Below are 16,309 nucleotides of genomic sequence, written 5' to 3'. Positions count from 1 at the left end.
AAATTCTTACTATCACAATGGAGTTAACAAAATCGAAGCTGTACAGCGGAGATTTGTGCCGTTCTTCTGCGCTTTGCCCTTCAACGCCTTCCATGGAGAGATCCGTTCCGGCTGCCCTGCTACGCCAGTCGCTGCCAAATCGTGATTCTAGACACACTTACCCTTATTCTGCGAGGCGAGTGACGTGACTATGTTGCAGTCACCGCGAATCAGGTGACAATTGTCACCTAGGTGACTCGCCATGTCACTTAGGTGACAAGGGTTTCTTACCTAGGTGACACGATTGTCACTTAGGTGACTCGACTCGCCGTGGCGAGTCACCTAAGTGACAATTGTCGTATTGAGTCATGTGACTCGCAGAATAAGAGCAACTATCAGTCCGCCGTAACGTTGCCCCTGCAATTTTCGGGTTTGACGTGCTTACTGATAGAACGGAATGTTAATACTTAGCAGTATCGGACTACAGGTCCGTCGAAGAATTTGGCGAGGCCAGCCGTGGACGGATACGGAGTATACAGAGCTCCATGTGACAAGAAAAAGTACCCACCGGGAATTTGGTGCAGCCGAATTCTATGTGGAGCAAAGTTTATTTAATATTCTATGTTCAAGAGAAGGTTCCAAAAATTAGAATGCAAGTTGACGTTTCGTTTTACACGTGTTCAAATATTTAAAAACCAACTAGATGTTCAATCAGAATAGAGGAAATTCTACTAGGATAAGCTCGAAAATAATTTATAACTAGGTGTTAATGGTATGAGGCATGGCAAATCTAGGGTGACTAGGTGAGTTAAAGAAGTCATCTTCATTTGTCAGGTGTCAAAAGCCAGAAAGGTCTATTTTCTATAGCATTTCAATTTCCACATATAGATATGGTGTGTAACATTTTCAATTACAGCAACTGCAACGAAAACGCAACATATATCTAGTCCCAAGTGTTGGCGTGATGCATGTTCGTACTTCTATGTGCCTTGCTGCTAGCGTTAGCGCTCACTTAAGGCAGCAATCATCGCTTATTAACCCATTATATCCCAGCCAAACTAAAAATTGTTGAGCTTATAATATTTCTATATCTATGACATTATGCTAAAGATAAAAGAGGAAACCAAAAAAGACCTAGAAGACCTCGTTTCATAAAAACCATAAAGCTAGGTTAATTACTTAATAGACATTCGATAATATATATTCAACTTCAAAAATGTTAATAAGTTACGTATGAAATTTCACATCCTTTCCGGTTGTAATGGGTTAAACGCGGGACGCCTTAGGCGCCAGCAATAGATGAGTCATAAAACACTCTCTTGCAAACAGCAAATCAGTTCCTCTTTCAATGGTACCAACCATATTTCTGCATCATATAACTATGTCGGTGCAAGTGTGAAACAGATCTGCAAGTCTTCCACATTGTACTCAAATTGTTTTGAAAAAAAAGAATTTCGTTACTTTTCGTAAAAGCATGCAAACATGCTTTCAGATGTTTCGAATTTCACAATTATTGTTTGTGTTTGTCTTGTTGACAAAGGAATGCATATTATAATGAAAGATAGTATTTCTTTTATTACAACATGCGTCCCTTTGTAATATTTTCCTATTAAAAAAATAGTTATGAAATGTTACGACGTTATCAGTATATTTATACTGACCTAAGTTTTAGTACACGCGACTGCCCTAAATAATTAGAGAAAAATAATCAGCATTGCAGTAAAGTATGTATTCGCATATCGGAGATAATTATTAGAAAAAGTGCATCGGCTATATATGAAGAGAAAGTGAAAAAATGCCCCTGAATGCAGCACGGACTTTCAGTTCTCCATTGAATATTGAGTAATTTAGACGTACAATGTTTTCAAACAACGCAGTCGCTACTTGTAGTGTTAACCGAAGCTACCGTTTTTCTTCGAGCGTAATAATTTAATGTTTTATTTTGTTTTTCTCCCCTTGCAGATCTGACCATGGCGGACGCACTCAAACTGGCCGATATGCAGAGGGCCAGTCTCGAATTCGAGCGGCAGCGGCATTTGGCTAATTGGCTAATCGAGTCCAGTCCGCATATGCCAAAACCAACCCCGCAACAGCAGCAGCAGCAACAGCAAAAACAGCAGCAACTCAGCAAAAAAGGAAAATTTAGACAAAATCCAATGTTTTTCCTAGCGAAAATCGGCCATAACATGAACTTTACCAGCAGCAACAATCCACCCTTAGGTAACAATCTGCTAGGAAGCAATTCGATAGCTTCCACCTTCAACTCACAGACCAATCTGCCACTAGCGATCGTATCCTCGTCGGGTCGCGACGGGCACAAACCCAAACTCAGGCGATTCAATTCGCACGACACTAGTGCCAACATGTTCTCGGTAGCTGAATTCGAAAATGCCCGCCTAGCCAGGAGGAACGAACTGGAAAATGCGGCCTTACTCCGACAACGACAACGATACAAGCTGAATTCCCTTTCGTCCGGCGGTGACTGCTCCACCGGTGAAAGCAAAGGTTCCAAACTCAGCAACGACTCCACCAACGAGCCCCTGTTCGCCGAACAGTTTCTGGAAAAATTTTCCCTCCCTCGGGTGGTGCGTCTATCCTACACATCGAACGATGGTAGCAGTTCCGGAGATCAAACCATGACCTCGTCCAGCTCGGCCGAATCGACTAGCACGTCGGAGCGTAAGAAGAAAAAGAAACCATCCTTTCCGAGTCCCTCCAACGGGGAACTGTTTCTGCTCTATCGATTTATGCGCAATTACAAAATTTACCATGCATTCAATTCGAAGGCCGGCACCAATCGGAAAAAGGGATATAAAATACCACAGGATTATCCCGGTAAGTGAAATTGTTTTTTTCGCGTTTTATTAATAGATGTATTACCGAATTGAAAGTTCTTCAATTAGCTGTAGATAATGTACTGGAAAATTGGAAAAAAAATCTGAAATTTTGCTGATTAGTGAAGAAGATCAGATAATTTTTACAAAACTACAGAAATGACTGTTTCGTTTTCATTATAGAACAGTCATTTTGTACATCCCGGAAGCAGAAGAATGTAAGTTTACCGGACGACAGCGTTGTTGTTGCGGAATCTGTTCTATTGAAAGAACTCATCGCCAGCGGTTCCAAAGATAGAGGACAATTCGTTGGGCGTCCCGAAACTTGCAAGTAGATTTCAACTTTTTTAAGCGAATTAGTTCGTTGGGCCCCTCTATTATTGGTACCGATGGCGATGAGCTCTTTCAATAGAACAGATTTTGCAACAACAACGCTGTCGTCCGGTAAACTTACGACGTGGCTGACCCTCCGTAACCTCCCGACTTTCGCAAGGTGTACAATAGATACTTCTTCATGTCTTCAGCTCGCGGTTTCGTTTGTTCGTCCTCTTTCCGTATGTATTCTGTCAAAAATAGTTCGCCAGCTTTCATTCGTGTTTCGCCATAAGCAAAGTCGCCCTAGATCTACCGTTCTAACTAGCGTTTTGTACATCGTTAGCTTCCTGCGACGGCATGTGCTCCCTATTCCGATAGCTCTGCGGGGAGTATATAAAGCCCGATGTTCAGCTTGAATGTGTTGTTGAATCTCCTAACTCGTGTTGTTATCGGCAGCATCGTTTCACGTTCATCGCCGTCACAAGTGTTGGAGACGTGGACATCCCTACATCATTACTGTCGGAGACGTCGACATTCGTAACATAGTTACGGCCAAGCTCTCTGGTCACAGTGACAGCTGTCATCAGTTGATGCTAGCCAGTGCTGACAACAGGACGTTCCTGTTCCGTTTTACAGAATGAATGAGACATATTTGTACCTCGTTATTGTTCAATAAAGTTTAGTTTTAATTTGTTTAATGTACGGGTCGTGTTCTATATTCATCATTTCGGTCACCTCCGAACGCGAACCGTAACAGTGGCGACGCGAACGTAACAGTGGCGACGAGTAGTGAAACGCGGAATTTACTCATCAGGCAAAATTCCCTCACCCACGTGGACAATTAAGCGGGTTCATCAGGACATAACCCCAAACAGCAGCAGCAACCACCGGGAGTTACTCAGCAGCAAGGTCTATTTCAAGCAACAGTAGGTCAAAAGCATCCCACAATGCAGCAGAATGGTGCAATTCCACCCGGACAGCAATTTCCAGATGCACCGTTCGCCCAGTTCTTCCAGCAATTGATGCAGCAGGAGCTGATCTTCATGCAACAGCAACAGCAGCAGTTAATGCACCAGCAACAGGAATTCTTCAGGAACGTTATGTCGTCCATACATGCCCAAATTCTATCAAACCCTGAGATAATTCTCAATTCACTGGCGAATAACATGAAGGAATTCCACTACTGTCCAGAGCACAACAACAATACCCTGGAACATTTTTCGGAAGACTGCCAACGGTTGATGTGTTCAAAACGGGACACGGCAATGATAGAATCAACACCGACGTCAACAGTTCAGTATATCGGTCGGAAACAGCAGTTCTCAAATCGTCCGTCAAAACCTTCAGTACATTCTGGCAGCAGTGCCGAAAACATACCAGCTACGCCTTGTTGGTATTGCGGCGCAATGCACTTCGTCAAGGATTGCAGTTACAAAAGTCATGAATGCGAAGAGTGCGGTATCATCGGGCACCGTGAAGGTTATTGTTCTAATGTAAAACAAAATCGGAAAGCAACACACCGTAAACGCCAGCATCCAGAGAGGTACGAAACAAAAGCAGTAAATCTATCATTGAATGCAGCAAACAATAAACGTCGATACGTACAGTCGCAGCTCAACGGTGTGGAAGTGCAGCTTCAGTTGGACACAGGGTCCGACGTCAGTATTGTTTCAAAACAAACGTGGGAGAGAATAGGCAGACCGCCAACATCGACTGCTAGGAAAAAAGTAACGACAGCAACAGGAGATCCTCTGCAGTTCCTGTTCAAATTTTAGTGTGATATCTGCATTAATAATATTCATCAGCAAGGACAGTTTTATGTTGTGAAGAAACCAGTTCATCTTCTTGGCAATGATTTGCTCGATGCTTTCTCCTTATGGATAGAACCGATCAGTGAATATTGCAACAACAGTTCTACTCCAGGAAAAAGATCACCAGCAGACATCATATGCAGAACCGGTTTGGAAAATTTTCGTCCACCGTTAATCGATCAAAAAGTGACACTGCAGTAAATCGTCAGTACAGCAGAGGTGATTATGTGTACACCAAAATTTTTATCAAAAATCAATGGCACTGGACATCAGGCAAAATTTTGGAACGTGTTGGTCATTGCACACACAGTAAGCCAGCATCAAAGAAACTTAAGCAGCTACCGCTCAGTATCCTGCTAGATGTTTGGAATACCAGCATTCCTGCTAGTGTCAATCCGTCAGCACAGTCAACATCAGTAAGCTTGCAGTCATCAAAAGCGCATGCAGAGGCACCGGTTGTTCCAGCGTTAACATGATCTTTGTCATCAAGTTCGTCATCCGACTTCATGTCTGCAACCGAAAGTGAATCAGCTGTCCAGGTTCCTCGCCGCTCTTCCCGTGCACGAAGGGCTTCGCAACGGTTCAACCCTTACCAGCTGAATTAGAGGGGAGATGTTGGAGACGTGGACATCCCTACATCATTACTGTCGGAGACGTCGACATTCGTAACATAGTTACGGCCAAGCTCTCTGGTCACAGTGACAGCTGTCATCAGTAGATGCTAGCCAGTGCTGACAACAGGACGTTCCTGTTCCGTTTTACAGAATGAATGAGACATATTTGTACCTCGTTATTGTTCAATAAAGTTTAGTTTTAATTTGTTTAATGTACGGGTCGTGTTCTATATTCATCATTTCGGTCACCTCCGAACGCGAACCGTAACAACAAGTGATTGTCCAAGAAGAGAAAAACATTGTTTTTGCTTGAGCCTGTACCTGTCATATAATCGGTTTTATATTCAATTAGCTCAAACGTTCTCCAACTTTAGCAGCATAAAAGAGCGTTTTGTGCCGTATGAAGAACCTATCTCCACTGTACTCAGTTCTGGACTACTCGTCACCAATTCGTTGAGCTTCTCGACACACGACGGACACGCAAGTCTTCAACCTGGTCGAGCCATCTACCACATTGTGCCCCTCTAAGCCTAGTGCTGGCAGAGTTATTGAAAAAAATAGATTTCACTGCATAGTCGTGCGGCCCATAAAGCCCACCCGATACTGCTCTACGAAACCAATTGCTATTAGGAATAGACAACGTAACAAGACAGTGATCGGCGCAATCTCGCATTTGTCGTGATTTTTCGACGCCGCCGGGAAATCATTTGTCTCCATATTGGTTCCTGGAATCCTGCTGCTTCTATTGGCCAGGGTGGAGCACCAAATCTGCTACTGCCCTGGGGGCCTTGAAGCCTGCACACCACCGTAGCCTGCACACCGACACGAACGACAACGACCAGTGATGCATCACCTTACAGCTTCCCGAGACTTAGTGATCAGAAGCACTTTCTTTTCCAACAAAAATATCCACAAAGCCACCTGGAAATCACCTGACCAACGAACTTCGAACCAAATCGACCATATTCTTAACGAGGGCCGGTTTTTCTCGAACATCACCGACGTACGCTCCCTACGGGGTGCGGATATCGACTCGGACCATTACCATGTAGCAGTCCATATGCGCTTAAAACTATCGACGGTTTATACCTCGCGACAAAGCCGCCGTCCTCAGTTAAACATTCGGCACCTAGACAACCCGCTAGTTGCCGAAAACTTCGCGCGCGTGCCAGATGCAGCTCTGCCTTCTTCTATGGAACTAGATGCTTCGACCCTGACAAACGGATGGAGTACGATACTCTCAGCCGTCAACGAAATGATTAGTTTGGCGGGAAATGCCAACAACCGATAGAGAGGAAAAAAAGAGCTTGGAAAAACTGCCTAAGCATATCCACGAGAGAGAATTTGGCCAAGTATCGACGAGCGCGGAATGAGTTGACTATGATGCTGAGCAGGAAAAAGCGCCAGAAGGAGGTGGAAACAGGTGGAGCCTCAACGGCGATATAGCAATAGGAGACGCAACGGAAGTTAACCTCGGAGTGTCTACAAACGACAACTGCGTGCCGGCTCCCGATCTCGAAGAGATCCTTTGTGTGGCGTATGCTCCTTGATCGAAGCGTCTTGCGGAGAGAAAAGTAGGCTCGATGCGAGAGTGCCAGAAGCTATGCAGTCTTTAAATAAGCATTAAATATATTCTTAAACAAATGGTTTTTGGTATAATAACTTGGCCTCCCTCCAGAGGCGAGTGAACCTCTTAGGTTTAAAACTTCTCTAATAAAAAAGGCTTGGCCTTCCCCCCAACGAAAATCCTGGCTACGTCACTGCTGCTTGTATGCTGGTGTGTGAATCAAACCGGGAAGGGAACCAATACTGCTACTATCGCTGTGATCGTCCGTCCGTGCGATCGTTCGTTGAATGAGCTGATTGCAAGTGCATTATGTTATTTTATAGCCACTAACGCCGCTTTGGAGAGCTGGTGGAAGGAAACCAAACCAAATCGAAGCGTCCGTCAAAGTGATGAATAGGGGAAAACCAAATCGGTTTCTGCTGTTAATATAATCGTCCGATAAAGTAATCGAATATTCAAATATATTAGTCATTTTTATTGCATTGCATGTATTGCTCTACAGCGTTAATTACAGCAATCGAGTCGATCGCCATTTTTGAAGATGGGACAAACCACACCTACCGTCCACTCCGCCGGTAGTATCTCCTTTTGCCTCCAAATGCGGTTCAGCAAAGAATGTGGCAACTTGGATTAGGATAGCTACTACATATTACTTTACTAGCCGAGAGCCGGGGTGATTCTTGCCGTATCAAGATTTCCTCTCCATTGTACTAGGTCCTGGGTTACTCGTCGCCAATTCGTTGCGCGTCTCGACACAGGCAAGTCGACTTGAACCTAGTCGAGTCATCTAGCACGTAGAACCCCTCCATTCCTGGTGCCGGTGGGGTTCTTGAAGAGAACAGATTTCACTGCAGTCGTCCGGCATCCTTGCGACGTGGCCGGACTACCATAGTCTCCCAATTTTCGCCAGGTGTACGATGAGATCCTCTCCAAGTAGTGCCTGCAACTTGTGATTCATACGCCTGCGCAGCTCTCCGCTATCCGTTTGTACTCCGTCAAAAATAGTGCGCAACGCCTTTCGTTCAAATACGGCACGGATGTCTTCCGTAAGCAAAGTAGCTGTCTCAATTCCGTAGAGGACTATCTAGACCGGTAGCGTTTTGTACATCGTGTGGGGCGCGAAAGCTCCTTGATCGGAGCGTCTTGCGGATGAAAAAGTAGGTTCGATTTCCAGCTTGAATACGTTGTTGAATCTCATTACTCATATTACTCTCGGTGGTAACCATCATCAATCACTTCCAGTTAATCCTCGACAATAGTCACTACCCGCGGGAGGTAAACGTTGCTTTCTCTGGAAGCTCTTATGGTATATATTTGGTTTTCGACACATTGATTTGTAACCCTATCCTCCTAGCCTCCGTTTTTAGTCTGGCATAGATTACCTCCGCCGTCCCAAGATGTCTAGTAATGACGACTTCGACGTCTGCAAAGGCTACAAGTTGGCTACTCTTGCTGGAGATCGTACCTCTCGTATCGATGCCCGCTCGCAGGATCACACCTTAAATAGCGATATTGAATAACATACAGAATATTCCATGCCCTTGCCACAACCCTTTGCGCGATTCGTAAGGACTCGAGAGTGTTCCCGAAATGCGCACGTAGCACATCATTCGATCCAGGGTAGCTTTGATCAGCCGCGTCAGTTTGTCCGGAAATCCCTACTCGTGCATGTGTGATGATAAAACTTAAGTGATAGGAACTTTATGTCTGGAATTCTTGCAGGCAAGCTCATTTAGTTCGTTAAGTTGACTTTCTAGGGTGTTTGCACCCGTTTTTGGCTTACCCCTTGTGTACCTAGCCGGACCGATTTGGATTCTTTTCTTGGAAAGGATTCCAACTAGACTTGCAGGAAAGCAGTCTCGTCCGAGTAAAATCGATTTTACCTCCGAAAGGAGTGGCGCTTAAGCTACGCGCTTTATCAAAATTAGTCCACGACGGCTACATTTTGGCCATAGCTGTTCGCGTTCAACTGTATCGTATGCTGCTCTGAAATCCACAAAAATGGGATGCATGGGCACGTTGTACTATTGACATTTCTGGAGGATTTGTCGGAGAGTAAAAATTTGATCCGTAGTAGCTCGGGCCTCCAAGAGGCCTGTCTGATACTGCCCTAAGAATTCTCTTGCTATTGGGGATTGGTAATGCCGCGGTAGTTACAGCAATCTAGCCGGTCGCACTTTTTGTAGATGGGACAGACTGCACCTTCCATCCACTCCTCCGGTAGTTTCTCCTCCTCCCAAGTCCTTGAAATTATCCAGCGAAGTGCCATTGCTAGTGGATCTTGCCCATTTTTGTAGAGTTCTGCCAGAAGTCGGTCCATTCCGGCAGCTGTATTATTCTTCAGCAGACCGATTCTCGCGCCGCCATCTTGCTTTCACAAAAAAGCATTAACTAGATGGCGGCGATGTACTCCGTTCGTAGTGTTGTGGAATTGATCAACCTCTTGTTTGATTTGTTGTCTTGAGCTTTATAATGAAGAACAGGCTACCATTATAGCTTGGGCCAACCCGCGGGTCCGCCAGCTTGAGTAATGAGGCACGTTCTAGGAACCTAGTAAGCGTTGTTTCAATGATGCTCCCTTGCCTAATTTTCTGCTGTTTCCCCTTCACGTCTTATTCCACTCTGTTTGGATGCTATAAATATCTTCGACGTTTATTATCATCCGCTTTGCTTGTCGATGCCATCGATGAATCAATTGAACATTCATAGGTAACGATAATGAACAATGATTCAAATATTGTAATCGGTGCTCTTTATAAACCACCAAATCTGCCCAATGAAGTTGAAATCATTGGCCACCACATCTCATCACTTGAGAAAGTTGTTAATTCAATTTCTTTTAATGATGATTTGCTTTTATTCGGCGATTTTAATCGTCCTGGACTATCTTGGTCGTTGCATCCACAAGCGGGCTACCTATTTGTTGACGCTGTACGGTCATCGATAAATGTCGGCAGTTCCCGTTTATTAGATAGCATCGATTTTCACACCATGTACCAGGTTAATCCCGTATGTAACCAGAACGGCACGCTTCTGGATTTAATTTTTGCGAATCAGCAAGCTTTATCTGCTTGTTCCGTCACGACCGCACCCGATCCCCTTTGTAATATCGACATTCATCATCCGCCATTGATTGTCAGCTTTAACAGGACGGTCAAAGCTAATTTTATTGACGAATTTGATTCTAACTGTTTTGATTTTCGTCGGGGAGATTACGATGCAGTCAACATTGCATTACGAGAAGTCGATTGGATCTCAATCAATGGCTGCAACAATCTGAACGAAGCTGTATCGAGATTTGCTGCTAAAATTCATGAACTTATTCCACAGCATATTCCCAGAGTTCGTCCACGGTCTAAGCCAATTTGGGGCAACAGGTTACTTACACGGCTCAATCGCACACGGAAATCTGCTCTTCGTGCCTACCGAAAGAATAGAAATCCTATCAACCGTTGCCGTTTCATTTCTGCAAGCAGATCATACAAAGCGTTGAACAGAAGACTCTATCGAAATTACGTGCTAAAAACAGAGCACAATTTACGTTTGAACCCAAAAAGCTTTTGGCGGTTCATCAAATCGAAACGAAAAGAGGATGGGCTTCCCTCTAGCGTGTATCTGCGACACAGAGAAGCTTTTGATAGCAGCAAATCCGACTAACAGTGAGTGTGCATCATCGGATGATATTACCACAGCCCTTACGCATGTTCCTAGAAACCTGCTCACCGCTGAAATGTTTTCAATGACGGAAGAGGAAGCACAGCTTTTTCCCAGGAAGGTCTGTGACTACAAATTTACTAGAATTCACTTCTTTTTGCTTACGTGGTATGGACCGCTGCCTTCAGGTTGGCGCTATCTATACCGACCTGAAGGCTGCATTTGACCGTGTGGATCATGGAATACTTTGTGCTAAATTTGATAAACTAGAAGTCTCTGTTGCGATGGTAGCTTGGTTAGAATCATATCTACGCAACCGGAAAATTGCTGTAAAGTTGGGATTATCACAGCCTAGCTGGTTTACTAACAATTCTGGAGTTCCTCAAGGCAGTATTTTGGGACCCTTACTGTTTTCGCTATTTATGAACGATATTACAAAACTATTACCACCCGGCACACGACTATTATATGCGGATGACACCAAGATTTATCAGCTTATTACTTCTTATGACGACTGCACTAGACTTCAAGTGCTGATCAATTTGTTTTCTGACTGGTGCTGCCGCAACTACATGAGTTTAAGTATTGCGAAGTGTACTGCAATTAGCTTCCATCGTAAAAAACAGCCCTTAATGTTGGACTATCGTATTAATGGGATAGTGGTTGAACGCTATGATGTGATCTCTGATCTCGGAGTTGTGCTGGACACACAACTAACGTTTAGGCAACACTATTCAATGATCGTAAACAAAGCAAATCGACAACTTAGTTTAATCCTGAGAATCGGTAAGGAATTCGAGGACACTGCTCTCTGCGTCCATAATGCTCTCAACGTTTGCTATGGTTAAAAACTCATCGCACAAACTATGGCCAACAGGAACCCATCCGTCGCCTTGCTTCATCTTACAACAGTGCTGCACACAACTTCAATTTTTGATTTTTCGTTATCTGTTGCCTATAATGTGAATTATTTGTAGTGAGTAAGTTATATCTATGTATTATTTATATCAAAAAGATGCTGGGTTTTTGTGCCGGCTTGAAAATTGTCATCCATGATTTTCAAGGTGGCTTTTGCCAGCCATATTCATTAAGACACTCCAGTCGGATGAATTTAATTAATAAATAACAAATAAATAACAAATAAATAACAAATAAACAAACAAATTTCTACCGTTCCCTCTATCTATTGGAAAGACTACCGTTATAAAAAATGTAGAATTAAAATTAGGGCCTCATCGTATGAGGAGGTAGCTCTTCTTCTATCGTCGTTGCGAATTAGAGAGCCGCTCCACAGAAGACTAAGACACCCGACCCAATAACTCTTTGGCTAAGTCACCGGATCGTTTTGTTGTCATCGTCGTCGGTAGCAGCATAGAACCGGGGAGGCTTGTGCTGTTTCTAGCAATCGTCTTCAATCAACATGAACAGAAGTCGCAAATCACTCTCGACCTAATCCAGCCATCTTGCTCATGGAGTCCCCCTGTTCCACGCCGGCACGCTGGGGTTGTTAAAAAGAGCTAATTTCATCGCACTGTCGTCCGGTATCCTTACAACTTGTTCGGCCCACCGTAGCTTACCGACATTCGCTAGATGTACGATGGGAATCTCCCCAAGCAGTGCTTGTAGCTCGTGATTCATACGCCTCCGCCACTTCCAGTCTGCACTCCGCCAAGTGTCGTCCGCAGAACGTTCCGTTCGAACACTGCAAGGGCGCTTATGTCCTCGTTAAGCAGCATCGCAGCTTTAAGACGGTAGTTCGGTCTGATTAGGGTTTTGTACATTGTCAGCTTCGTACAGCGGCGTATGCAAAGGACAAAGTATGTCCGATTTTCCGCTTGAATGCACTGCTGAATCTCCTTATTAGTGTTGTTGTCGGCGATCACCAGCGATCCCAAATACACAAACTCATCTACCACTTCTAGTTCATCGCCGTCAAAGGTTACCGTCCGTTGGAAGTGCGCATTTGTTTCTTTTCAGCATCTTCCTTTCATGTATTTGGTGTTCGACGCGTTTATTTTTAGCCCATTCCTCTTAGACTCCGCTTTCAGTCTGGCGTAGATTGCCTCTGCCGTCGCAAAGTTTCTGGTTATGATATCAAAGTCATCTGCAAAGCTAGGAGTTAGCTCCCCTCAATGAAAACCGTGCCTCTCGTTTCGATTTCCGCTAGTCGGATCACCACCTCAAGAGCGATGTTGAACAGCATGCAGGAAAAGACGTCCTCTTGTCTGAGCCCTTGCCGCGTCTGAAAGGGACTTGAGAGTGTCTCTGAGACGCGCACGAAACACGTCACTCGATCCAATGTAGCTCAGTTCAGTCGCGTCAGTTTATCCGAAGCCGTGTTCGTGCATTATCTGTCAAAGCTGGTCTCGATGGACTGTATCGAATGCTGCATTAAAACCAATAAAGATGTGATGCATGGGCACGTTGTACTCCCGACATTTCCGACATTTCAAATAATACAAGCGCCTAATTCGGTCTGTAACGAAAAGCTCAGCGCCACAGTGGCAACCAGCAAATGAACTGTAGTTTCAACCATTTACTGCCAAGTACAACTCAATGTTGCATACGAGTTTGTTCAGTAATATAGTTGAATGAAATCGTACTATCAAGTTTTGTAATATACATCTACACTACAAAACGCGGGACTTCGCACACGGGTACAGTTAATGTTATCATAATGTAACAAGTATAACAGTAACATAACAGTATTCAAATTAGAAGATATACAAGTGCAATATAAATCGTTTCTTGCAGGTTATTTTTCGTTTCTCAGCGAGAAAGGAACCCAAATGGCGACTGTGTATACAACCATTGTCCAGCTGGTACGGGAACGCGTTTACAAATTCTTGTCTCTGGAAAATCTCTCAGCCTACACTGAATCACATGGTAAGCCATCAATGGCAAAATAAAACAAACTTAACAGGAAGCATAATGATCGATTTTTCTTGCACCTTGTACAGATAATTTCAGCCAAAAAACTCACTACGTTAAGGCGACGGCTAAAGCAGGGCAAGTGTATCGCTTACTGGCGGTGTTTCAGGACGGAGATCATAAGACATCCTCTAGTCAAAAGGATTCCGCTTCATTGAGTGGGAGCGTGTCCAGCACCGAAAAAGAACGTGGTAAATATGCGCAGTTGCTCGGTGATAATAGGCAGGTAAGCCGAAACACATCCAATTTTTTTTGCATAAGCCCGACTTTTAAATCTCAAATTTAAATTTTCACAAACAGATTTACTACGTTTCACTGTCAGCTAAGGGGAAATTTTACGAGATCGAGCAGCACACGGCACCGGTACTGCAAAAGAGCAGCAGCCTGGGGCACCCAAGTAGCAACAGTAAAACACCGAAGCAGCTCAACCGAGAGTGTGTTCACCGTGTCGGATTTATCATGCAATCCGAGGTCAAGTTGCCGTTAAATTTGAAGCTGATTGCCAGCATGAGTGGAACCAGCACCGGTGGTTCCCAAAACAACGTGCCTGGTAAGTTGATTATAATAGAGCCAGACTTTATAGCCAAAATTTAAAATATTTCATGCTAATCATTTTTGTCCAAATTTTTCAGAATACATAACAATCGCCAAGATAAGTGCAGAGAACTACATCATTGCCTGCCCTGTCGATGAACAAGAGCTTGCTTCAACGTTGAGTCTAACGAAGCTGCATATCACACCGCAGATGAAATTCACCAAGTGTTCGCTGGGCTTCGACAACGAGCAGCGGATGTTCCTGAATACTGGAATCCAAACGGTGCTGAAATTCTGCCAATTCAACTGCGACAACTTCACGCGCATAGTCGACAATGACACCAATTGGATGGAGCTGCAGCAAATGATCAACGCCGTTCAGCAGCACCAACAACAATCGTCCAACAGTCTCAATCACCTGGCAACGTCCGGTTCGAGCGGTAAAAGTGAAGTACTGAAGAAGCTGAAGCTAACGCGACTGTTCGGGGGTAGTTCGGACCGGAACCAGCACTCGTCCTCCTCTGGTCATGAGAAAGAAGACTCGATCATATTTTTGAGTAAAAATGATCTTGAGAACCTCGAATGCAGCCAACAGCAACAGCTAGCATTACAGCGACACGAGCAAGATCAGCAACCAGTTTCCTTATCATCTGGGATGAGCGAGAAAATGAAAGTTTTTACACCGAGCAAAAAGCGTTGGTTCAAAGGATTGCGATCCAGCGGCGGTCAGGAGCAAGACGAAGAACAACATGACGCTTCTGACAAAAATCGGTCAAGCATTGATCGCTATCAGGACATGTCCAGATTGATTCAAGAAAGATTTGGAGAGATGGATATTAGTATAGTTAGCACTAACAAGGCAAATTCTGATATCGGATATGACGAAACAGTCAACGACAATCCCGAGGAGTTAGATACCGAAGGTGGACTTCAAAAGTGTTTGTCCTTGCAGCACATTGAACTGCAAAGTGGGAGCTGTATGGACGTAAGAAACAAAACTAAACCGGATCTTGTTAACAACATCAACCTGATCGAGAGGAAGCGATCCGAAGAAGTCATGTCCGAGTCAGAAGACACACTCTTTTTCCCCATTCGAACCGGCACCAATCAGCAATCATTCATGACACAGAAACTATATTCTGAGTTCCACGTAAAAACCAAACAGCACAGTAAATCTCAATCGAGTATACAACATCTGCTCAATCTGGCCAGTCCACAACGTTCACAAGATAGCAAAAACAAGACCAAACTTTGCGAGAAAAAGCGTTCTGAAATTGTCCTCTCATTCGAAGATTTGCAAAGCCTTACTAGAGACGAAGAGCTGGCCACCGACGGCTCGCTGCGAACTCAGCTCAATATTCTAGACGACTTACCATACAGCAGCGTCCGAGATTCGATCGTATTCCAGGAGACAGAGCCTCGAACGCCATCTGAAAGCATATACGCTGAAATTTGTTCCGACAGTCCTCCAGGATCCGCAAACGTTAACCAACCGCAGAAAGCACCTGTTTTTCAAACCACAACAGCAACGGTACAACAATCATCGCCCGCCGTGAAGCCGGAAAAACGATTTACCAGCATACGCATCAATGTACCCTCCAGCGACTCATGCCAAGCCGTAAGCCTAAACCCAGCCGGAAGTCGCTGTGCATCTGTTGTCGCTTGTCCCGTCGAGGACAACATTTACAACACAATTAAATAGCGATAAACCACAAAAATGACGCACAAATTTGATGGCTGTTAGAAGTAACTTAATGGCGTTTGACCAGATGCTTGTTAGTAAGTTTTAAAAGCACAAACAGCTGGCTATTTCTGTTCTGCACTCGACGTCAGCGAATAAAACAGCAATTTCTGAAATAGCCCTGACATCGCCCAAACTACCGCAAACCATTGGGCAAAACAATCAAAAACCGCTAAATTCACCGGGAACGCTCAAACACGTGCCTTCAATGTTTATTTTTAGAACATGTACCTATCCATTAGCTTCTCAAATAAAAAAAAGCGCGCCGAAATACTGCCCAACAGCAAACTGCTTCAAAAGCAATCCACGATCCGAACCAAGATACAATC

At 44.3% G+C, this 16,309-nt stretch overlaps 2 protein-coding genes across 2 annotated transcripts in view; one reads left to right on the top strand and one right to left on the bottom strand.

Moving 5' to 3' along the window:
• The window catches only part of LOC128742673 (uncharacterized), a 36,641-nt gene that overhangs the window by 18,291 nt on the left and 2,041 nt on the right, over window positions 1–16,309 (bottom strand). The gene's annotated exons all lie outside the window — the stretch shown is intronic.
• LOC128742672 (uncharacterized) lies at window positions 1,950–15,941 on the top strand. The gene is made up of 5 exons (XM_053839100.1): window positions 1,950–2,814; window positions 13,529–13,660; window positions 13,735–13,931; window positions 14,006–14,255; window positions 14,338–15,941. The coding sequence occupies exons 1-5, from the start codon at window positions 1,950–1,952 to the stop codon at window positions 15,939–15,941; spliced, it is 3,048 nt and encodes a 1,015-aa protein (XP_053695075.1).

This window comes from Sabethes cyaneus, chromosome 3 (assembly GCF_943734655.1).
Source record: "Sabethes cyaneus chromosome 3, idSabCyanKW18_F2, whole genome shotgun sequence".
Taxonomy (NCBI): Eukaryota; Metazoa; Arthropoda; class Insecta; order Diptera; family Culicidae; genus Sabethes; species Sabethes cyaneus.
This window is presented reverse-complemented; position numbering and strand designations above follow the sequence as displayed.